The sequence below is a fragment of the Galeopterus variegatus genome, unplaced genomic scaffold (genome assembly GCF_000696425.1).
Source record: "Galeopterus variegatus unplaced genomic scaffold, G_variegatus-3.0.2 Scaffold5020, whole genome shotgun sequence".
Classification (NCBI taxonomy): domain Eukaryota; kingdom Metazoa; phylum Chordata; class Mammalia; order Dermoptera; family Cynocephalidae; genus Galeopterus; species Galeopterus variegatus.
Genome location: NW_007731131.1, coordinates 257,236 through 281,054, shown reverse-complemented (window position 1 = coordinate 281,054; position 23,819 = coordinate 257,236). Strand labels below are relative to the sequence as shown.

Genomic DNA, 23,819 nt, shown 5'->3' with positions numbered 1-23,819 from the left:
TGAAGAAAGACCTCAGGTTGAAGTCAACTATTCATTTTTTCGGTATTAGTATTCTGTGGTAAATATCAGACAGTGTGACTGATTTTTGTCCTACTTAGCACAAATACTTAAAATGTCTTTTGATAGACATTATACACAATTCATGAATTAGTCTGCCATATATTTTCTAAGATTATAAGTCTTTAGTAGACTGTTAATGTTTTCTTATTTTCTGATATTGGGCCTTACTGGCCCTATAGAGGCTCCCCCTCCCAAGGCTAGCCAGTTCCTTAGAGATAGCAAATGAATGGCCTGTGAGCACATCTTTCATATGCAAACCAACCAATCCAAAACCCATACCTACATCTACCTTCTTTATCTAGTTTTTATACTCTTTGCCACTGTCCATCTGCTCTAATCACCCCGGGGCCAGGTACCAGACAACTAGGGACAGTCCCCATATCCAAGAGCCTGAAGAAATTATTCAAACCAGTCAATTGTAAGCCTGTTTACTCTGCCTTGCCCATTCCTTCCCATGGAAACCACAGTAACAGGTCTTGACCGTATTTTCCCTCACTCCCTTTGTCTCTGGACTGACGCTGGTGCTTCCCCACATGGCCCCGTGTGTCCTGGCAAGCATCCTCCTCTTGGGAACTGTGAAGAACAAACTGTCTTTTTAGTGTTAGCCATCTCCTGGTCTGTTGGCCTCACCATAGATGAATAATAATAAAACCTTCATTTTAAATCATATAGTATTAGTAATGTATCTAGAAAGGTACAACACAGTTACTTTTTCATTTTTAAAGATGAGTAACGGCAAAACTAGGATCTACATTAGTATAATAACACAAAGAGGAATAAAAACTTAAAATCACAATACTTTTGGCTCTAGAATATATTACGTTGTGCACTTCTAGTGGTTGTCCATGATGGAAACCTAAGTGCAAGTTGAACTAAAAAGGTAGCTACAGTGGAATAGCGAGGTTTCACCTGAAGCCAATTCTTTTGAGAAAGAGGATTTTCATTGAGAAAGACACAGGCAGATATATAATCTTTGTTAAGAAAGCATAGGAGGACTATGAGTCATGCACATTGCCACTGAAATGTCCTCCTTTAACCTTAAATCCTGTCTTCTTCTTTCTGAATCTTGCAGAGCCTTCCCACTGTCCTCAAAAATTCAACTCGGCACATGAAGTCTAAAAAAGAGTAATAAAAATAAACACTATCTTGTCTCTCCAGTTGGAATATAAACTCGTTTAGTCCCTATAAACCTTACTAACCTTGCATTTTATTCTTGAATCCGCTTAGTCATTATTCTTAAAAGAATTTTTTTAATTGATTTTTTTTTTTTGTATTGACGGGCACAAAGGTGACCATCACTACCTGTGCCCAAGATTTGATGATCAGATCCATACCATCAGCATGCTTATTACCACAAATTACAATTATATCCTGAATTTTTTTCCTTCAGTTTATCTTGGTCATTCTCTTCCTATTAAGAGAAAACTGATTTTGAATACTCTATTAGTTTTAAATATGGTAGGTCTCCACTAAAATAGTAACTTTATTTTAGCATATCTGCTTAACCCATGCCTTAGTTCATGTAAGTTTTGTTAGGTTTCCTTCATGTTTTAGTCATCAGATATGTCTGAGATAACCCAAGAGATGTTGTCCTGGAGTAAAGAATGTTGTCTACTAGAGTCCATTTGTCAGAGGAAAGTGAGATGCCTGAAATCAACATTTGTCTTCATAACCTATGGCACTGAATTCTGGAGACTTGACTTTGAACTTACATTGAGTGTGGTGTGGATGACACCGAGCCAAGGGTTGCGATCCCCTTACTGGTCAAAAAAAAAAAAAGTTCTCTATCAATAGTTATTTATTTATTTATTTATTTTTTTCTTTTGTCTTTTTTCCGTGTCCGGCAACGGATCGCAACCCTCAGTGTTGCCCCCGTACCGGACCGGGGACCGGCAACGGGATCGCAAGCCTCGGTGTTGCTCCCGCGCCTCGCTCAGCCAGTGAGCGGGAACCGGTCTATACGTGGGATCTGAACCCTCAGACGGGAGCGCTGCCGCTCTTCCCAAGCGGCGCACCATCCAGTGCGCCACCGGGCCGGCCCTCAATAGTTATTTATTACAAGCCTCTTGTGAGATGTCAGAAAACTCAATTCCATAGGAGTAAATACCTATGAAAAAACAGGCTCTTAAATACCACAGAAATCAAGTTTTCGTGTGCAAGAACACATCTGGAAACAAAGGAAAGTTTACTTATTTCCTGATTCTAGAGGCTGGGAAGTCCAAGAGCTTGATGCCAGCATCTGGTGAGGGCCTTCATGTCGTGTCATCCAATGGTGGAAGGTGGAAGAGCAAGAGAGGGCGGAATTCACTTTATAACAAACGGCTCCTGCTATAGCAAAATGATCCATCCCTAAGAGCAGAACCCTCATGACTTAGTCACCATTTAAAGGTCCCACCTCTCAACACTGTTGCATTGGGGATTAAGTTTTCCAAATTAAGTTAGTTTTTTTGACAAACGGCTCCTGCTATAGCAAAATGATCCATCCCTAAGAGCAGAACCCTCATGACTTAGTTACCATTTAAAGGTCCCACCTCTCAACACTGTTGCATTGGGGATTAAGTTTTCCAAATTAAGTTAGTTTTTTTGGGGGGGGACACATTCAAACTGTAACACCTGGTTACTAAATTAGTGTTACTTGTCAAAAATACTTTTTTGCTACACTCAGAATAATGTGTATTTTCTTGGGATTTCTGGGAGGATTTAGGGTAATCCTTGCTATTCTTGACTCAAGTTGGTGAGTAACAGAACTTAATGGCCCATCAGTTCTCAAAAGGGGTGGATCTTAGGATTTCGGACAACCATTTTGTACTTCTTTTTGGCATTCTATTCATGACACATACACACACATAAAATGTTATATTTGCTTTTTTCCTCCTATACTAAAAATATACAGTCTGAAATGTTTTGATTTGCTTTCATAAAAGACTAAAGCCAGAATGTTCTACGTACTATAGGAAGATCTTGTTCAGAAAGCATATGCCTTTTATGAATAGTTGGTATTTTTTCCCAAAAAATGACTTTTTTCCCACTTCTCAGGGGAAAAAAGGACTAACCTCCTTGTTTCAAAGGGCTATATTCCTGCAGTAAATGTAAACATTTATGTTTAGTTTACTGCTATGATAAATTATTTAGATCCTACTGGGAAATTAAATACTATTCAGATAGGAATGGATATGTGATACATTTTTTTTTAATGTTTAAAAGTATGAAAATGGAAGAAAAATAGAATAATATATCCGATTAAATCTATATCTGAAGGAAGAACTGATGATTTTAAATTCAAACATTTTCTCATTTCATAGGTCATGAGAGAATGGGAAGAGGCAGAACGTCAGGCAAAGAACTTGCCCAAGGCTGATAAGAAGGCAGTTATCCAGGTAAAGTCCTAACCTTTCCCTACAAAGCGGGACATGCCAACTGCCTGCTGATTGAGAGCCACGTTGACCAACATCTGCTGGAACCTCCAGCATGGTTGTTCTTATTCCTATGAACTTGGACTATTCCTAATCATTGTCTAATAATTGAGTCATTTAATCCCTGCTTTATATGTGCTCCCAATTAATCAAGTTATAATTCATTGCCATAAAACTCATATTATTACTTGCAGCCTACTTTTTATTAATAATACATCTTTTTGTTTGCCATAATTTTTTGCTACTTATTCCCCTGGCAAAAATGCTGAAAATTTGTATTTTTCATTGAAACCAGTCTCAAAATTACCTTTAGTTAACCAAGAGCTTATTGTGCTTATTTACTTAAAGCACTTTCAGTGAGGAATTTTTAAAAAACATATGTAGTGAAAGCATTTCAAAAGTGCATCTGACATTATGATTGTCAAGTTAGTCCTCAGAGACCCTATGAAATACTGATTTCCAATGAAAATTTAAGTTTGGTTGGGGAATGGGGAGTACAGAAAAGGGAAGTAACTGTAAAACATGCAAAATTAGTGAAAATGTTGGACTGTGCAATCTTTGGGATTGTTTTTATCACTTTAAGAAAATTGAATACGAAATCCCCTTTTGAAAGACTCCAATTTGCAGCCCCATCCTACTAGTTCAGTTCCCAGTTGACACACGTGTGTTTTCAACGGCAGCATTTCCAGGAGAAAGTGGAATCTCTGGAACAGGAAGCAGCCAACGAGAGACAGCAGCTGGTGGAGACGCACATGGCCAGAGTGGAAGCCATGCTCAATGACCGCCGCCGCCTGGCGCTGGAGAACTACATCACTGCTCTGCAGGCTGTTCCTCCTCGGGTGGGTCTCACCAAGACCTTGCTTCAGGTCACAGCACAGACGGTTGGGGTGGGGTACTTGGGTCTGGAGGCCACACAAAAGAAATGACGAGAAATGCCATGCGTGAGCACCATTATTCACAGATTCAACCTCTGTCCATTCCATCTTGAAGGACAAAAGGTCCCAGGGCACCTGCCTCTGCAGGACCATCTCAGCTCAATGGAAACTCACATTTCTCCACAGAGCAGTCACACAGGCTTCCCAGGGACCTACAAGCGCAAGACCTGATTAGATTTAATATTCCTGAAGGGGTGACAACTGATGGTATAGTTCAAGTATGAACCATCAAAGCTGGAAGGATGTCTTAATGCATTCAGGCTACTATAACACAGTACCATAGACTGCATGGTTTATAAGCAACGGAAATGTATTTCTCACAAATCCAGCACTGGCTGATTTGGTGTCTGGTGAGGGCCTGGGTCCTGGTTCACAGACTTATTCATGAGGGTCTCTGACCTAATCATCTCCCAAGGGCTCCACTTCCTAATACCATCACCTTGGGGGCTAGGTTTCAATGTATGAATTTGGGGATCGGGGGACACAAACATTCAGCCTATAGCAAAGGATTTTAGGAGTGACCTAGCCCAACCCCCTCATCATGTAAGTGATGTAACTGAGATCAAGAGAAGTTGAGACTTGACTGAGTTGTAAGAATTTTTAGTGGACCAATAGGAACTAGAACTCAAATTTCCAGCTCAGAGCATTGGTCGTATTTTCTAGGGGGAGCCCTTGTCAGCCATGACATCAGCAGTGAAGAGGTTTAATTGTGGTTTTCAGTGATCATTGCCCAGAAACACTTAGCAAGAAGTACAGGCATAGATTTCTTCACTGACACTCAATGGGAAAATTTACTTTGAATGTAAGAAGCTTTCTGAGCGTGAACGTGTCCTTTATGTCTACTTGTTTTATTCTTCTTTGGGCCTTGGGTATTGAAAGCTTCCACTGTAGTTGTGGGTTGGTCTGTTTCTCCTTGCAGTGCTGTCAGTTTTTGCTTTATGTATTTTGAGGCTCTGTTTTTTAGGCATGTAAACATTCAAGATTGTTATGCCCCCTTTGACCCCTTATCATTATGAAATAACCTTTTTATTCCTCATAATATGTTTTTCTCTGAAACCTACTTTGTCCAATATTAATAAAGCTATTCCAGCTTTCTTTTGATTAATGTTAGGATAATGTATTTTTCCATCCTTGTACTTTTATTTAACCTATTTGCCTGTATATTTGAAGTGCATTTCCTGTAGGCAGTATATAGGCGGGTCTTTAATTGGGAAGATGATGTACTTTGAGTGAAGTTATTGATATGGTCATATCTGAATCGTCATCTTGCTGTTTGTTTTTAATTTGTCCAGTCTGTTCTTTGTTTTCTCTCTCTCTTTTTTTTTTTTTGGACTAATTAAAATTGGTTATGCTTCTATTTTAGCTTTGTTGGCTTGGAAGTTATAACTATTTTGTTATTTTGGTGGTTGCTTTAGGGTCCATAGAAAATATTTTTAACGTATCACAATGATATACCAGATCGGGTGATATTATACCACTTCACAGATGGCATAAGCATCTTGTAATAAAGTCCTTCCATCTTCCAAGTCTCAGTCTTTGAGCTGGTTGTTGCCACACTTTTAAAAAAGTAATCAATTATCTTTTAAAGAGTTTTAAATAATAAGCAAAAATAATTTACATATTTACCTTTGTAGTCACCATTTCTGGTGCCCTTAATTCTTTGCGCAGATCCACCTGGTGTCCTTTTCCTTCTGCCCAAAGGAGTTTCTTTAAAATGTCTTAGAGTGCATGTAGGTTGGTGATGGATTATTTTGCTTGGGTATGTCTGAAAATGTCTATATTTCACCTTTGGTTTTAAAAGATATTTTTGGTGAACATGGAATTTTAAATTAAGGTTTTTTCCTTTCTCTACAAGTATACTTCAAAAAGTTCATGGAAACATCTGTATTATCTTTTAATCCTATTTTTACATGAACTTTTTGAAGTACCCTCGTATTTTAAAGATGATGTTTCATTGTCTTATTTGTGTTGTTTCCAACAAGAAAGCTGATATATTTACCTTTATGTCTCCATAAATAACATGTCTATTTTTTATCTGGCTGCTTTTAAGATTTCTTTTTATCACTAGTTTTAAGCCATTTAATTATGTTGTGCCATGGTGTTATGGTGTAGTTCAGTCTTGCCATTTTTCATCTCATTGTCTTACTTTACTATAGTTTTCATATCTAGAAATTCAATCTGGGCTTATTTTTTCCCTAATATTTTCTGTATCTTTAACTTTTGAACCTATGGAATACAGTTATAAAAACTGTTTAAATATTCTTGTTTGATAATTCTGGCATCTGTGTCAACCTAGGGTCAATTTTCATTGATTTTTTTTTTCCATTATGTGTGGTATTTTTCTGCATCATTTCATGCCTGGTAATTTTTTATTGGATGTCAAACACTGTAAATTTTACTTTGTTAAGTGCTCAGTGTTTTGGTACACCTATAAATATTCTTGAGCTTTGCTCTGGGATGTAGTTAAGTTACTTGGAAACAATTTGATCTTTTTGGGTTTTGCTGTTTTAGATTCATTAAGTGGGATTAGAGCAGTTATCTGCCTATACCTAGTTATTCGCCACTAGTGAGTAATCTACCGTGAATGCTGAGTTTTCCCATCAGACTGGTGGGAATAGGTATGATTACTGTCCTTGTGTGAACTCCAGGGTCTACTACCTCTAGTTCTCTTGGGTGATTTTTTTTCCCCTGTGGCCTCAGTTTCTTTCACATGCATGCACTGGTCATCACTCATTATGCATTACTCTTTACTCATTACTGATCATTACTCAGCCACATTCTCAAGGATCACCCTCTGCAAATGTCTGGGTTCTCTTGTAAAACAACTCTATCTTCTCGCCAGTACTCTGTCCTGTGAATTCTAGCCACATTGGTTTCTCTAGACCCTCACTTCATGTCCTCCACTCTGGGAGTCCTCCAGGCTCGGCCTGGGTTCCCCCACCTTGATCCTCTGTTTCCCCACCTTGATCCTCAAGGCAGTATAAGCTTGGGCAGTTATAGGGCCTCCTTTGTTTTCCCTTTCTCGGGGAGCACTGTCTTTCACCTGATGGCTAGTATCATGCAAAAACATTATTCCATATATTTTGTCCATTTGTTGGTTTTTTAAGGTGGGAGGATAAATCTGGTGCATTTTGGCTGGACCTGGAAGTCTGTGTATAAACTATGTAACTAAACCAAAAAGCGACCCACTTGCACCAATCTTCCTTACTGTTTTTATTTTTCTTTCTGTGTAAAGTTATAGCACAGAGGGCTGTGAGCAGCCATAAAAGAGCTCCTGGCAGTCTTCCAGGTGGTGAGATAGCATTGACCTCTTCTACCAGTGACATCACTCACTGCGACTTGAGATTGAGGGGCTGGTTCAGGGTGACACTGCTTGTAAGGGACAGGGAAGAGCTGTGAGTCACAGTCACTGACAGCACTGCCTTCTCACTGGACCATACTTCCTCTCTGAACAAAGAGCTTTTGAAAAGGAATACTTACATTAGCATTTTCATTTTCTATTTGCAGAACATCTCTCTCCTACCAAGGCACTATGCAGTCAAACTGTTTTTGTCCATCTGCAGATAGAAAGTTCCTTACTTCCTCTCTTTGTCTAGAGAACACGCTTTTGGAGGAGGAGCCACGGAGATCATTTGCCACAGCAGGGCAGGATGGTGGGTATAGAGACCAGAATCTTCCTGGCAGGCACACTGTGAAGCAAGAGTTCCAGCTGAAAGTTCAAACTCTGCAGTAAGATCATTGCTAATGGTCATATAAAGGGCTAAAAGTAAGATGAGCACTGAGTGGCGTCTTTTTTCTTTTTTGTCTTTTTCATGACCGGTAAGGGGATCGCAACCCTTGGTGTGGTGTTGCCCACACTGCGCTCAGCCAGCGAGCGCACACACCGGCCAGTCCTATATAGGATCCGAACCCGCAGCGGGAGCGTCGCTACGCTTCCAGCGCCGCACTCTCCCGAGTGTGCCACGGGCTCGGCCCTGAGTGGCGTCTTTAACAAACACACATAGCAACTCTCTCAGTTTAGTCTCATCAGCCATCATAGCAAAGGCAGTAGCATGAAGAATATTTGCCAATGTTCTGTGTTTTATTAAAGGGCATAATTTTAGATTGGTCATACTGGTGCTTGTTGTTTTACTGCGAATTTCCATTAAGTCCCTGCGTCTGTGTATAGTTTGTGTTCTTTTTTAATTGCTTGCATACCTTTAGGCTGATACACTATATGGCAACTCTAAAAATGCACTATTTGACTTATATTGAGAATCATTTTTTAGAAAATAAATACCACAAATATTACAATAATTAAAACTTTTTCCCGTAGAGGAAAAAAAAGAACAAAGCTGTGTCTTTGCACTGAGGATAAACTTTTACTCTCTTGAGGGTTAGTGAGTCTTCTAAGAACCAGCTCCGTAACCTTTTTACTTTCCTGAAAGTTTCCTTGGAAAATCGGAGAGTTAGACCTTTTTTTATTGCCAAAGGGAGTTTCATTTCTCTAAAGTTTTGCATCACACATAGTTAACGTCCATCACCTTTGGAGGCCTCTAAGCTACCAAATTTAAGTCCTACTTAAAACTAAACTGTCACCATCTTTAACCAGTTCTCTGTGGTCTTATATGCTTCTTCCTTTGTCAGGGCTCGTGTTCAGGCTACGTAGAGCTTCATGGAATAGCAGCTAATTATTGTCTTGAGTCTTTCCTCTTGTAAACGTCAGGGTTCTACTTCTCCTTCATGGCTGGAGAGAAGGTGATGCTATTTCCTTACTGTTGAACATTCTGTGTAGTCTACAGAGAAATTAGACTCAATGTGGGGTCCTCTACAGTTACACCAAATGCTGAATAGGGATTTTTTTTAAAATAACTTTCTATTATAGACCTAGATCTGGAAAAATTTAGCAGCCCCTAATTAGTAAGAGTTGAAATGTTAAAGATGAAGTGTAAATAACCAAACTTTTCTTTGTAATTCTGAGATTTTTGGAGCTTTTATACATACTTAGCCTGAGTCTTCCATTAGACAGTATCATAATGTATTCTCTTGACTTCAACTTCTCTTAAGCATTTTCTAAGTGGAAGAGAGAATTAGGAAACATTTTCATGTATATCTGTCTGTGTGCCAGTCATGTTTTGATTTTCCAGTGTCTCACAATTACAGCCATTTTATCCATACTAAAATTTCTTTCATGCTTGTATCTGCTGCTTCACACTCAGATTCTCAATATTTAACTGAGCAAAAAACTCAGCAGTTTTTATAGCACCAGACTTCTTTCTTTTCTCATTTCTGAATAGTTCAGCCAAATGTTATATTTTCCTGAGATCTCTGAAGACTTCTTCATAAAATTCTTTAGTAGAACATCAGTATTGTGAGGCTCTTGATTAAGGAGCATAGTTTCATCACTAAGATGGTGTTTTGCTCAACTCTATTAAGTGAATTCTAGCAGCAGGGCAAGAAATTTTCCATAAGAAGCAATGATCATTGGAGATAAAAAGGGTAGCAATTAATGAGTGTTTTGTGGCAGGTAAACTGGTGATGGCATGAGCTTCCAACTAATCAATTTTTAGCCATTACAAGATGTTGATCCCAACTAAATCAATCCTTAGCCAATATAGGTGTTTCTATAACTATATGTTTTTCTAAAGCAAAAAACAAATCAAGGTGCTAACCTTGCATATTTTAGTTTATATATGACATGGCCAGCTAGCCACCTTTGTCCTATGGCCCATCATTTTCTACTCATCACTTTTGGTGACAAAAGACATATCATGCGTTTTATAGAATATATGTAGAGACCATATATCGCAAAAGCAAATGCAGGATATCTGTATATCAATGTAATAAATGATAAATGAGTTAAAAATCATTTGCTGAGTTCTTAATATGTGAAGAGATGAATACTCTAATGTTTAAGGCATTCTACTAGCAAGTTTTGAATGTAATCAAAATTTTGTAAAGCTAATCAGAATGTCCTTAAAAGACTCCCAGGATGAAAATCATCTCTTAGAAATGTAAATAATTGCCCTATCATTCACCATTCTTTATTTTCAGTTGAGATTTGTATGAATTGGTAAGCACAAAGGGACTTACTGCCTTGGTGGTTTTTGGCTTTTTTGGTTTTTGTTTGGTTTTTTGCAGCTGGCTGGTACAGGGATCCAAACCCATGACCTTCATGTTATCAGCACTGTGCTCTAACCAACTGAGCTTAACCAGCCAACCCTACCTTGAGAATTTTGAAGGACAAACCCAGTAACAAATAGTGGGTAGAAAGAAAAATGGAGAATTAGCATTTGTTGAGCAAAATTGTATAAGCTGTACTGAGTGTTGTGCATGCTATTTGAGTAAAGCTTCTCAGTATTACCTCTTTGCCTTGCTTTGAATGTTTACCAAGCTCAGTAGACCTTGCTAAAGACCAATGCGAACTATGTGATCAGAAATAGTAGTGTTTTCTGCTTTTAATTAAGTTAAATAGAAAACTAAGAAGTATGTTGGAAAGGCATTAGTTTCGAAACTATCCTGTGCCACTGAGGTCATATTCAACAACCTGATTCCCGCAACAGCAGAGCCCCATTCATTCACTGCCTTCAAAGTGGAAATAGGTCTTCATCAGATGCTGTCAGAACATACAGCACTGGGATGCTGTGCTTCCTTCCAGCAAACAAACATATTTATACCTTAATGTCTATTTTATTTCTTTTCATCTTGAAAATGAAAAGCTATTATGAAAATATAAATATTTAGTTTTTGTAGACAAATGCATAGCACATTATTTAAAGATCCAGTAGTTATTCACCTGCCTGCTGTTACTGATAACTTTCCTTAGAGAATTGATGGGCAGCAAGAGGTCCTAACCCTAGAAACATATAAACATATGTACACAATGTTACATCACTTTCAAGGGGTTCATTCATTTTGTGAAGCTTAACTGTACATCTCAATTTTAAAATCCTAGGTTATATTTGGATTTTAAGAAGGTTTTCCTTGAGTATCCCCATGTAAATGTTTTTAAATCATCAAAAACCCATCAAATTTCTAGTAGAGTGAAACAATGGCTAGGTATAAGAAGAGGAGAGTGTGAAATATGAAAAAAACATAAATGGGCTTATCCTTAAACATGATGTTAACTAGTTAAAGGATGAATGAAGCAAGAATGCCAAAGTCCAAGTGTGCATATGCCAGATTGAAGCAGATTGCTGTCAGTCTCTCCTAAAAAGTCAAGAATATGTCACAGTTGGCATTTGTTGGATGATCAGACCATGTGACAAATCTTTCCAAGGGTCTGTTACTTTAAAACATTTTTTGTTTACGATTTTTCCTCAACTCTGTGGGCTTTGCCTTCTGGCTTGCATTAATAATCTTGTTCATCATTAAGAGTTTCAGAACATTTTACTGTTTGACTAAACAAGACTCAAAGATATACAAGTCCAGACAATTTATGGACCTCCTCTCAGGTCAGAAGATCTTAGCTCCATATCCAGTGTATGCTAAAGTTTGTCTCAAGCATAAATCATGGGTTTGGGTCAGGTGCTAAATTTCTGTTCTCTATGCTATCTTCACTAATTTATAACTGTTGTCTGTATAACCAAAATAAATTATTCCTTAGAACTAGCAACACATCTCAGAAAAAACTTAGGAAACCTACTAGATTTGACAGAAGTCACTAATTTGTGAGAGGATTAAAATTAAAACCACTATTATTTTTTTACCTTTATATTATTATAGTATAATCACCTGTCTTTAATTCCCAGGTTTGCCACCTATATAACCTATAAATAGGAACAGGGGACTTAATAAACGGATTCCACCTACTTTATCTGCAAATCGAGGTTAATTTTTCTACTTTTTGTAATTAATGTTTTTCTAGCTTTTGCTAGCCATAATTAGAAAACCAGAAGGATTAATTAAAGGTTGAGATGTATACTCGTTTTAAACACCAGTATCATTTATGTGCTTTTCTGAAGAAAGGAAAGTGGATATATTTTGCAGTGGACTTTAAAAATTTAGCTCAACTCCTATCCTAGACAGAAAATGCTGTGATCCAGAGGTTCCCATAGAAGTTTTCCCAAATGTGATTGTTTGTATTCTTTGTCCTAGATTTTTCTCACAACAGTGAGAGTGTGTTTGAAATCTTGAGGACCGAAGTGGCAAAATAAACTCAAAACTGAAATCATTTCAAGCACAGAAAGGTTTAATTCTCTGAAGTGTATTTTAAGCCTCCACACAGATATTTTGTACGTTCTACATTATCTGCTCAAGATTTCTTGAAATTCAAGGTATAAAACTGTGAAAATAATGGCCCTGAACCTATTTGTGAAAACAGGAGAGAATTGCTTTTTTTCTGGGTAGGTGATTAACTTCCCCAGTCAGTTTTGGAAACCACTTGGGTGCAATTTAATGCTCCAGGAGAGGGTTTTCTGAATAAGTCCCTTGAGACCTGTAAAGGTTAGGGCGCTTCCCATAAAATGAGTCATTTACTTCTTTCTTCTTGACAGGATTTCGCCCAGGGCTTTTAAAAGCTCTTGACAGTTCACTCCCTCCCATCAGGAAATGGTTTAAGGCACAAGTGTCTATTATGATAAGATGCCAGATTTCTAGATCAAGCATAAAGCTATGCAGTGGAATAATAGGACTGAACAGTCATGTTTTAATAAACTGCCCACCTGAACTGTCAGATGAAAAGTTCCATATTCAGGTGTGATTGGCATTGAGTCATCTTGTCCATCATCAGTTATTCAAATGTATGTGATTCATCCCAAGTCCCAGGGACACCACATTTGAGAAATTTTCTAAAAGAACCAAGTAAAAAAGGCTACTAACATCTGAGAAGAGAGGGAATTAATAAAAAATATTACTTTTTATAGGGAAAGGCCATGAAATGTCCTTCAAAATTACCCACATTGACCTGACACCAAAACATAAGAAGACAGTAAGATATCTTCTGAAATTAATAAAATGCATCTTCTTGTTGAGACTAGCTGGTATATGCTGTGGCATCCATTAAATATTTTCTGGGAAGAGTTTCCACTTAAAACAACTTGCTAATGGATCCCAGCACACCAGATAGGATAGATAGATCAAGTGGGTTTGTAAAATCAGTATGTTCCGTGAAAATTGGGAATACTGCTCTCCTGAGTAGAAGATGTTTATTTCCCACTCGAATACCATTAAGGATATTCTGCTCTACTGGAACTATTTCTGAAATTATATTCAGATCAGGTTATTCATTAATTTAATTAGGAGACATTTATTAGCAGCCAAATTGTGCCAGGAACTGTGCCAGGAGGTAGAAATATGTTACATACACTCTTGTTCTCAGAGAGGAAAATAGTTAATGTTCCAAAATAAATTTTCTGTTTTTAGGTTATTTTCCTGTTTGCTCTCATTGTGGATGATGTCTAATCCATTTTAGTACTGCCTAGTCTCAATCCTTTATGAAATTCCCTATAAGTTTTTATAAGATTAGCCATCCACTGCCATTTTAACCAGATTGTAGTATTAATATGTACAATATCTTCACTGTGAAAAAAGAAGAGTTTGCCAGAAAAATTATTACTAGTTACAGAAGATTTAAAGATTTGAGAGTGATTGAAATTACATGCACACAGGTTTTTTTATAAAAAATATTTTTTTAAACTCTACTTATTATCAATATCCTTGTCATAGCCACTGAATTTTTTGTTTTTCTAATCATATGAATAACCTCTCTAAATGGGAGTATTGTGATAAAAGTAATAGTAGTTACTTAAAAGAATATATTTCTGTAGAGATAAGAGGTATCTTTTTTCTACCATTCCTATATGAATGTTTCTGTGTTTCTAATTAAAATTTTAAGACATCGTTTTTGTCCTAGCCTAATAGAAAAAACCTCCATAAACAATCAAGATTCCCTGTTATTCTGATACATGATATAGCTCTAGCAACACAGGGAAACGTGTTTTTCTCTTTTAAGTAAAAATTATATTTGTTTCTGAGGTATAGAGACAACCATTTTATTTGGTGTGATTTATCTGCCTATTTTTCGACATAGGAGCTAATCAGATTTTTTTTTTTTTTTTCTATTTCTAAGCATGATTCCTAGACATGTATTTACATGGCCAAATCAACCAAGCAGAACCCTCTAATTCATTTATTGAGAGACATACTAATGTCTTCCTGAATTATGTGATATCCCCAGGATTTGCTTATCGAGGAGGCATTAGGAAGAAAAGGCTTATGTTTATGTAGATGCACACACACTTTGTACCTGAGCTCACATAAACAACTATGAGGTCAGAGCTGACAGGACTTGCAAGGCTCATTATCCATGCAGGAGCTGAAGCCTGGAGAATCCTAAGAGCCTGGTATGCTACTGTTTCATTATCAAGCTCTAGGGATTTTCAGGGAACATTAGGAATATATTTCTGAAGCATATAGAGAAATGGTGTAGTATTCAATGAGATAAGCAACTGAAAACATGTGAACACATTCACCATTTAATTATCCATCTTAATAGAAGATAAGGATGAATTTAGTGCAGGAATCCATAAATGTCACAAAAGCCTAACTTTTAACTAATACCTTGAATCATTTTCCAATAATCCTAACTTCTAAGCAGATTGACAGAGGACATTCCTATCTTGCTGTTCTGGCGCATTAGCTAAAGAGCATTAGCTAAAGAGCATTAGCTAAAGAACAGCGGAGTGCCAAAAACCTTAGCACAATAATTGAGAGATTGAACAATCTAAATTTGAATCATCTGTGCAATTAAAAGAGCTGATATTAGTATGCCCCTAAAGAATAGTATTTGAGCTTATGAGAACTAGAAATTCAGGCAAGGACTCCTAGAACACACTCTCCTTTCTAACCATTCAATTATTTCTTTGTTTTCAGTTCTCTAAGTTACTTTGCAGGACTGTCTTTACCTTTGTCCACTTTAGATTCTCCCTGAAAAGCAGGATCACGTAGGGATTAGAAGGAGCTCTAGAGCCATCAGCCGGGCTACCCTGTTCTTGCCTGTCACTGCTGTGTGACTATGGGCCAGCTATGTAGCCTATGTCCCCTCAACCTTCTTTGTGCCTTGTGCCTCATCTGTAAGGTGGAGAGGGCAGCTGTATCTCTGTCATAGGGCTGAGGTGAAGATCTTATGAGTTACCAAGCATGAAGTACTTAAATCACTGTCTCTTATTCATATCAGCAGTCATTCAGTGTTGAACCATTATTGCTCAGAGGAAAGAAAGGGGTGGGGGAATTTGAGGCGAGGACTGAGGAGAGGAAATGAGTGTGTACTAAGTACCTGCGATGGACTAATGAGCATACTATTGGGTAACTAGCACCGAATGTTTTTAATCCTCAAGTACTCTCTGAAAGATACTGCTATCTGAATTACACAAATGGGAAAATTGAAGCTTTCATGTTTATTTTAATATGGATGTTAACATGAATAATTAGCAAGTGGGAATGTATGCTGTTTGTGATAGCAGAAGATAAAGGGGAGACGCAGACGTGAGTTATCAGAAATGACCTGCACATCCTTTACATTCAGAGTTAGCTTAACACAGTTAAGACGAGGCCAGTCTGGAGCTATAGCATCCTTGTACACCTGCTTGTTGGTGAAAGTCCTTTCAGGACACAATGCCTTCTAGAAACATTCATAGGTGACTAACTGAAAAAAAAAAGTTATAATGAAAAGCAATCCTTTTTTAATTGAAGTGTTTTTTTCTTATTTGAACTCTTTAAAGAAGAAAATCCTTTTTTTTTTTTCTTCAAAATAATGAATCCTTTTCAAAAGAGAAAAATGACGTAGAGCAACTAAGAAATCAGCTGCATCCATGAGGAGCAGACGGAACATAGTGGATAAATGCAATTAGTTGCCATCTTTTCTGTCTCCAGCCTTGGAATTATAATGGTAATAGAACTAGAGGAATTTTTCAGACCTTGGTGTTTAATAACGAGCAAACATCAAGGATATGTAATGTCCTTATCGCACAATCCTGCACAAAAATACCCTTCATAGTCAGCCTTTAATTTCTGACATTTTTAAAATTTCTTTTTTTACATTAATGTATATAAACCTATTGTCTTTTAAATATATATATATATTTATGGATATAGCTTATCACTTGTTATATCGCTTACTACTTTGCTTCTTCTGAGATTTAAAAGGTCACCTCTGACTTGTAGGTTCAAGCAGATTTCACAGTACAAATGACAATTGTAATAACTTGCTGCCAAAAGCTATGTTTCAAGCTGTGATGTCTGGCTTTCTTGGAATTATTGAGACGACATTTCTTTTAGGAAAAAAGAAATGAGTAAAGGCAGTTGAACACAGGTTTATTTTTATTTTCTTGTATGTATTTATTTGTTTTCTCAAGTGTAGGAACGTGGCCTCTGTGGCCAGCATGCAACACACAAGTACAGAGTACGCTCTCTGGGCCAGGCACTGTGGGATAGGGGTTCCCAATAAAGAAAAAGAGGAAGACCAAATCTGGCCCCATGGATCTCACGTTGAGGAGGGGAGTCAGAAACATAAATAATTTAATTGTTTGTGTTAAGTGCAGTGATGGGGATTTACGCAGCATTTTGTGGAAGCACAAAGAGCACCAGATTCCACCCCGGATGGCAGGGAGATGGCCCGTGAATTAACTAAGCAAAAGGGGAAGGAGAGGCACATCCCGTGGAATATCGATAACATAACAAAAGCATATTATAAGCCTCCCTCCCCCTCCCACACATCATCTCTGGGAGTCTCAGACCTTCCAACTGGTTTTCAAGGTGCCCATGACGCATAGGTTTATAGTAACTAGGTTTGCCCAAATGGCCAAAATTCTATTCCTGCCATGAATTTTCATAGCTGATTTTTTTGTTTGAGAGAGGAAGAAGTGTGTATCTTTGGAACTCACTTTACAAAATCACATAGCAGGATGCATGTAGCAGTGGAATTGTTGAAGAAAAGAAGCCTTTCTCTTCTCTTTTTTTTATTAGGGTGAATGTTCTCATGTAAAACTGGAATGAAAATGAAATGGAACTAATTAGAAAAAAGTAGAAGCTTTTAAGAAGAAACTTAATTGTTGCTGGAAGAATTAGAATCCGAGGGCTTAGAAAGAACTTAATTAAATTTTAAAGTAAAATAACTACAGTTTAGCAATGGCTTTTCTCCTAGAAAAATATAATGTTCCTTCGAGCTTCTCAGTTATTCCTTGGCCTACAAATTAGTAGTGGTTAAAGTGCCAATTATTTTTCTCATTTTGATTATTGTACTGTTCTATATTACTGATGATGGGATTATTTGTGCGACATTGCTTCATCTTAAGACTATGCATGTAGAAATGTTGTCTCATATATACGGGTGGGGAATAGATCTAAAATCTATTCTTCTGTAGCAGAATGCTTCTATTTAGAAGAGAACAGGTTGATTAAGGAAGCCAGTCATCATATATGTTGAAAATGCTAAATGCTCTGGTAGAAATCAAAAGTGGCCTATCTACCCATTAAAAAACGAGTGGGAGAAATATTTAGAAGGAAGAATTGTGAAAAGATGACTCTCAATGCTTTCACACCATGGGATGAATTAGTGGGACATCAGACGTAAAGCCAACAGAAGAAGAAAAAATGTTTTCATTTTTTTCCCCACAGCCGCGACACGTGTTCAACATGCTAAAGAAGTATGTCCGCGCTGAACAGAAAGACAGGCAGCACACCCTAAAGCATTTTGAACATGTGCGCATGGTAGATCCCAAGAAAGCTGCTCAGATTCGGTCCCAGGTAAGCACTGAGGGTGGGGATTGTCTGCAGCTTTGACGATCCAGTGTTCTTGCTTCTTGGGTGGCTGATAGGATCTTCATGTATTCCCAGAGCACCTGTGGGTATTGTTCTTCCATGGCAAGAGCTCTTTAATGCCTGGTAAATTCTAAAGTCTTGTCTTAGAGCAATATGTAGGTTGGCGTTTTCCAAGTTATGAAACTAATAAGAAACATAAAAATCTGAAGTGTTTACTGCTACCAATTCTTAAGGAATCGCTTAAAATTCTGGTGACCAAAAGAAAGAAAACAAAAGTTGTTTGAACTAAAACCTCTAAAATTGGGTCAACTAAATTATGGCAGGCAATTGTAAACTCTGTTACTACTGCAATATTTAGATTTAATGTGAGTCTAGATGAAGCCCTGTAATGTATGTTTTATACTCCCCTATTCCCAAAAGTTGAAAACTGGGGTTTACTCCTGGAAATCTGAAATTTTATATTTTTGTGAGTGGAAGAAATTAAAGATATATATATATATATATATATAAGAAATATGTATTTTATAGAAATATATTTGTGTATGTATATATATATATATATATATAAGAAATATGTATTTTATAGAAATATATTTGTGTATGTATATATATATATGTATATATGTATATGTATATATATACATATATATATGTATATATGTATTTAGCATGAAATAGCCAATCAGATTGAAATATGTTCTTATCTGTTGGGAAATTTGCCAAGAAATATATTTAGGACATCAGGGGCTATATAAGGAGCCTCAATATTAGGAATTAGAGCTGGCTGAGGTGGTCTTTCTAATCGGCTGTGAGAAATGTATAATGTAATGGTAAATTTAAAGATAAGTCTTAAAGCTGATCTCAAAAGTTAAAGAACAAAGGACTGGTTGGTTAGCTCAGTAGGTTAGAGCTCAGTTGTTAACACCAAAAGGTTAGGATCCCAGTACTGGCCAGCTGCCAAAAAAAAAAAAGAGAGAGAATAGAAAAACAGGAGAATAAGAAAAATAAGGATGCCCTTTCAGTTAAACATTCCATCATTGTTTGTCAGTTTTTATATCTATCTGCAGTGCTTGGTAAGGAAAATAACTATTCTTACCCCAGAGATTGTTTACCTGGAGTTGTCATCCTTTAATGCAGGTTATGACACACCTCCGTGTGATTTATGAGCGCATGAATCAGTCTCTCTCCCTGCTCTACAACGTACCTGCAGTGGCCGAGGAGATTCAGGATGAAGTCGGTAAGTAAGCTGTTCTTTTGGTGCTGTGCATGCAAAATATATTTTCCCCCAGGAGGAGAAAAATCAGAGAAATTAGTTCTTCTGCCTCAGAAAAGTGAGGCCTTTTGCATCAGGAATCACCAGTATTCAAATAAGTGGAAGTTAAAAGAGCAGATTGTGAACAATGAAACACTTGGAGGATGGAACTTGTTTTCACCTTAGTAATTACATCAGTTCTTAACTCTCCTTAACTTACAAGACTGGAGAAATGCAACTTGACTTACAGTGTATTTGTATAATAATGTGCCACTTGTTGCTGAATTATACTTGTCAGCAATTGTTTTCTAATTTGTTCAGTTTTGTGGGTATCACTTTTTGATGCTTTGGTGCTTTATAATTAAGGGGAGGGATAAAAACCCTTTCTTCATCGTAACCTTATGAGAGGCACCATAGCCCCATTTTACAAAGAAGAATCTGAAACTTACAATTTAAGTAACTTACTTGCCTGAGTCACTCAGATCCTAAGTAGCACAGCCAAAACACTGAACTGTGAGTTCTGACTTTGTGTTTTTTGTTATATTCAGTAAGTCCTAACTCCCTTTGATAGAAAAAGGAAAGCCATTCATGTTCTCTAAACCACATTGTTGTTTAAACTTAAAAGTTAGTGGGCTGTTAAATTGTTATTTTAAAATAATCATACTCTCACAAAAAGTTGAAAGAATAATAGAGAGATCCCATGTGTCTGTCACTCATTTTCCTCAGGGGTAACATTTTACGTAACTATAGAACATTATCAAAACCAAGAAATTGACATTGTGTGCCCACTGTCTTTTATAACCCTGGTTTTCCTAATGACATGTTTAATATTTTGTATGAGTAGATTCTCCCATTTCTGCTTTTCTTGGAAAGGGAGTGAAGTATTGCTTAACATGATTCTCTGTAACCCTCCAAAATGTCCGTATTTGTTTAACTTGACCTCACAAAGGTAAGTAGATGACAAATGTGGTCGTGCATCTTTTAAGATAAAGCAAATGTATGTGTGCTGGAGATTTGGTATATGGACTATCAGTATGTATCTGGCATATCCTTCTCCATAAGTAATCTTGCTTTTAGTTATTTAAGTTGGTAAGAGATGCAGGTTATCATCTGAAATCAGACCACTCAGGATGTTGTAGATGAATAGAGCTATTACGCTCATTCCTACTTTGGCATGAAATTTATTCTTATTTATTCTTATTTTTCTTTAAGTACCTTTCAAGAGAGCAACCAGCTCACTTCTTACGTCTCGTACCAATGCACTTTTACTCTTTCTTTTTTATCTTAATAGTGCCTTGTGAATGTGTTTGTATTACTGTCAATTATTTGGCATGTATCATGTGATGATGGTCTGTTTAGTACTGTGTACAACCAGCTCACTTCTTACGTCTCGTACCAATGCACTTTTACTCTTTCTTTTTTATCTTAATGGTGCCTTGTGAATGTGTTTGTATTACTGTCAATTATTTGGCATGTATCATGTGATGATGGTCTGTTTAGTACTGTGTATTAACATATGGAATAAGGTAGACTTAAGACTACATGCTTGCAAAAGAAACCTCGTAATGTATCATCCACACTTTTGTTCAGAAGGGGAAACTCAGCATTGAACAAATGTGAGTGGTCAGTGGAGTTTTTAGTCTATACCGTGGGTTGAGAACATGGATTTCCAATAAATTTTTCACTGTATTAAGTTTCTTTAGGAAATGAGTATGCTTTTTAGATGTACTTGGGGGATAGCTATTAAAGGAAACTAAAATACTTTATATGAAATTAAATTGAAATTAAGTCTAAGAAAGTCCTCCAAAAAGTTGTAGAAGGGACTAAACCAACTAATTCATTACATTCTTAATAAACTGAAGCTAAAATCTTCTAGATGAGTATATTTTTGCCTTGTAGCTATCTTAACAAGCCAATTTTCATTGACTTCAATTGAAGTAGTGTTGGTAATACCCATCTAATATGGAAACAAGCCATTACAAAGAACTAGAAAGCTGATGATCAATACTCCACTGTTACCCAGTAATTATGGTTGACTCCATCTAATTAAATTATTAGAACTTTCTATTGGCCGATATACTAGTGAAAACATTAGCTACTAATCAGTCACACTTCTGCAAAACAGATAATGATAGATATCTTGAGTGCTTCAGGATGCCCAAGAATAGGGTAATACAGTAAACTTCAAATTTCAGTGAAAGGGAGAATATTTAAATAATTAGAATCATGGATTTGGGGCTGGCCCGGTGGCGCACTCGGTAGAGTGCAGTGCTTGGGAGTGCGGCGGCGCTCCCGCTGAGGGTTCGGATCCCATATAGAGACTGGTCCGCTCACTGGTTGAGCGCGGTGCGGGCGCGACACCGAGGGTTGCGATCCCGTTGCCGTTCGCAGTGTGGGCGCGACACTGAGGGTTGCAATCCCGTTACCAGTCACGAAAAAAGACAAAAAAGGGGGGATAAAAAAAGAATCATGGATTTTTTTTTTCCTTTTTAAAAAAAGAAGAAGAAAAATTCAGCCATTTGGTTGGGTTAAGAGCATGTTATTTTGAAATATATATATTTTTGTCATTCTAAATATATTAGATGCCAAATCCTGTAAGGTAATCTTTTTAAAAAGGTTTCATTTGAAATCCTAGGCACTTCCATTTTTTAAATGGCTGTTTCCTAGAGAAATAGAAGCTTGTAATGATGAACTTGTATTAATTAGACCTGGGTACCATATGAGCTCCTAATAACAAAGCTAAACAAGATTGCTTGCTGGGGAGAATGGCTTTTCTGAGTTGAGCTTCATTGTCTTCTATAGTTCCTCTTCATTTGACATTTAAAAATAACTCATTTTCAAGTAGGAACATAAGTGAAACAAGATTGGCCGTGGGTGATAATTGTTTAAGCTGAGTGGTATTTGGGAATGTCTTCTATAGTTCCTCTTCATTTGACATTTAAAAATAACTCATTTTCAAGTAGGAACATAGGTGAAACAAGATTGGCCGTGGGTGATAATTGTTTAAGCTGAGTGGTATTTGGGAATTCCTTATACTATTCTCTTTAATTTTGTAGATACTTGAAAATTTCCATAACAAACAATATTTTTTAGCCTCCTTTCTAAATAAAATCTTCATACATTTCTTCTAGTTTATGTCTTGTACTCTTTCTAATAGTCTCTGATTAAGGGCTTTATTATTAGTCTGATTTGTATGTATCTGCCATTTGTGTCTATAATCAAACTTTCTATTTGGAGTTAGTTCAGTGCAAATTAAGGAGGATACTAAAATTCAGAGCCTCTGGCAAAGGGACAAGATTCGAAAGTACCTGCAAGTGCGTGCCTTTTGTATAAAAGTTTGTGCTTACAAATGTGGGCAGTTACAAACATCTGGAGAGAAATACAGTAGTTTAATTAAATAATGGTAACAGGTGCTTTCTGGACGAAGGGTTTTCACTAGTCTGAGGAACTGCCAGTAACTTTAGTGACATAGTATATCTGCTTCAGTAAATTATGCTTCCAACTAGAATTCTCTTATCATGGGTCAAAATGAAGAAAAAGGGAGTCATGCTAGAAAGAAGGAATCCTGTGGGTAAAGGTGGGAGTTGGCATCGAATTTGTGAGAACACTCCATTGTGACTAGAGCACAGGGTTCATCATGCCAGTGAATGCTCGCCCTACCCTCCATTTTCCCACTGTGCTTCCCTGAGGCATCCCATGTGTTTATGCCACTTTCCTACTAACTCCAGTAAATCCCAAATCCAAAGGTCTAGCAGCAGCTTGTCTACTGAGTCCCAGTGCCATATTCTAGACTAATCAGAATATTCCATATGCCTCTGAAGCTCTTATGAGTATACAAGAGTACTCACTCTGCCTCTCTGGAAATGTACTTGCTTACAATCTCTAGTGGGACTCTTCCAGTTGGCCCAAACTTCTCCATGACTCCCTATTCTCCCTCACCCGTGGTTTCAAGTCCTATATGTTCTGCCTCCAGTGTTCATGTGGAATGTCTGCTCTATGCATCCACTGCCTTAGTTCAGATCCTGTTCTCCTTTCCTCCATGTCACTGCACTCTCAGCCTGTCACCCCTCCGGCTCAGATTCTTCCTCTTCAGGACTGCCCAAGTTTCCTGCTAAATGCAAACAACACCTGCACGTGGTTCTTACTTGCTTGAAAATTGCATTCTTCAAGATGCAACTGAAATGTCCATGCTCCTCTAAACCATTACTAATTCACACAGGGAGCAAGAGAGAGAGAAGAGCTGGCATTTGAGTGATGACCATGTAACGACCTAATGAGTGTTTGTTAGTCGTTATATCTATAGTCCAGGTTCTTCATGCAAGTTCACCCCTGCGGTACAGGACCAGCATATATCAAGTGGCAGGTGGTCTAGGAGAAGAATGGGGACTGATGTTTATTCACATCCCTCTCACGGAGCCAAGC

At 37.4% G+C, this 23,819-nt stretch overlaps 1 protein-coding gene across 1 annotated transcript in view; it reads left to right on the top strand.

The window, feature by feature from the left end:
• Positions 1–23,819, top strand: part of APP (amyloid beta (A4) precursor protein) — a gene marked incomplete at its 5' end in the record, with an annotated part of 108,211 nt that overhangs the window by 29,372 nt on the left and 55,020 nt on the right. The window contains 4 exons of the mRNA XM_008588756.1: positions 3,363–3,437; positions 4,154–4,312; positions 18,002–18,130; positions 19,283–19,382. Coding sequence (XP_008586978.1) covers positions 3,363–3,437; positions 4,154–4,312; positions 18,002–18,130; positions 19,283–19,382 — 463 coding nt within the window. The remainder of the gene's footprint in view (positions 1–3,362; positions 3,438–4,153; positions 4,313–18,001; positions 18,131–19,282; positions 19,383–23,819) is intronic.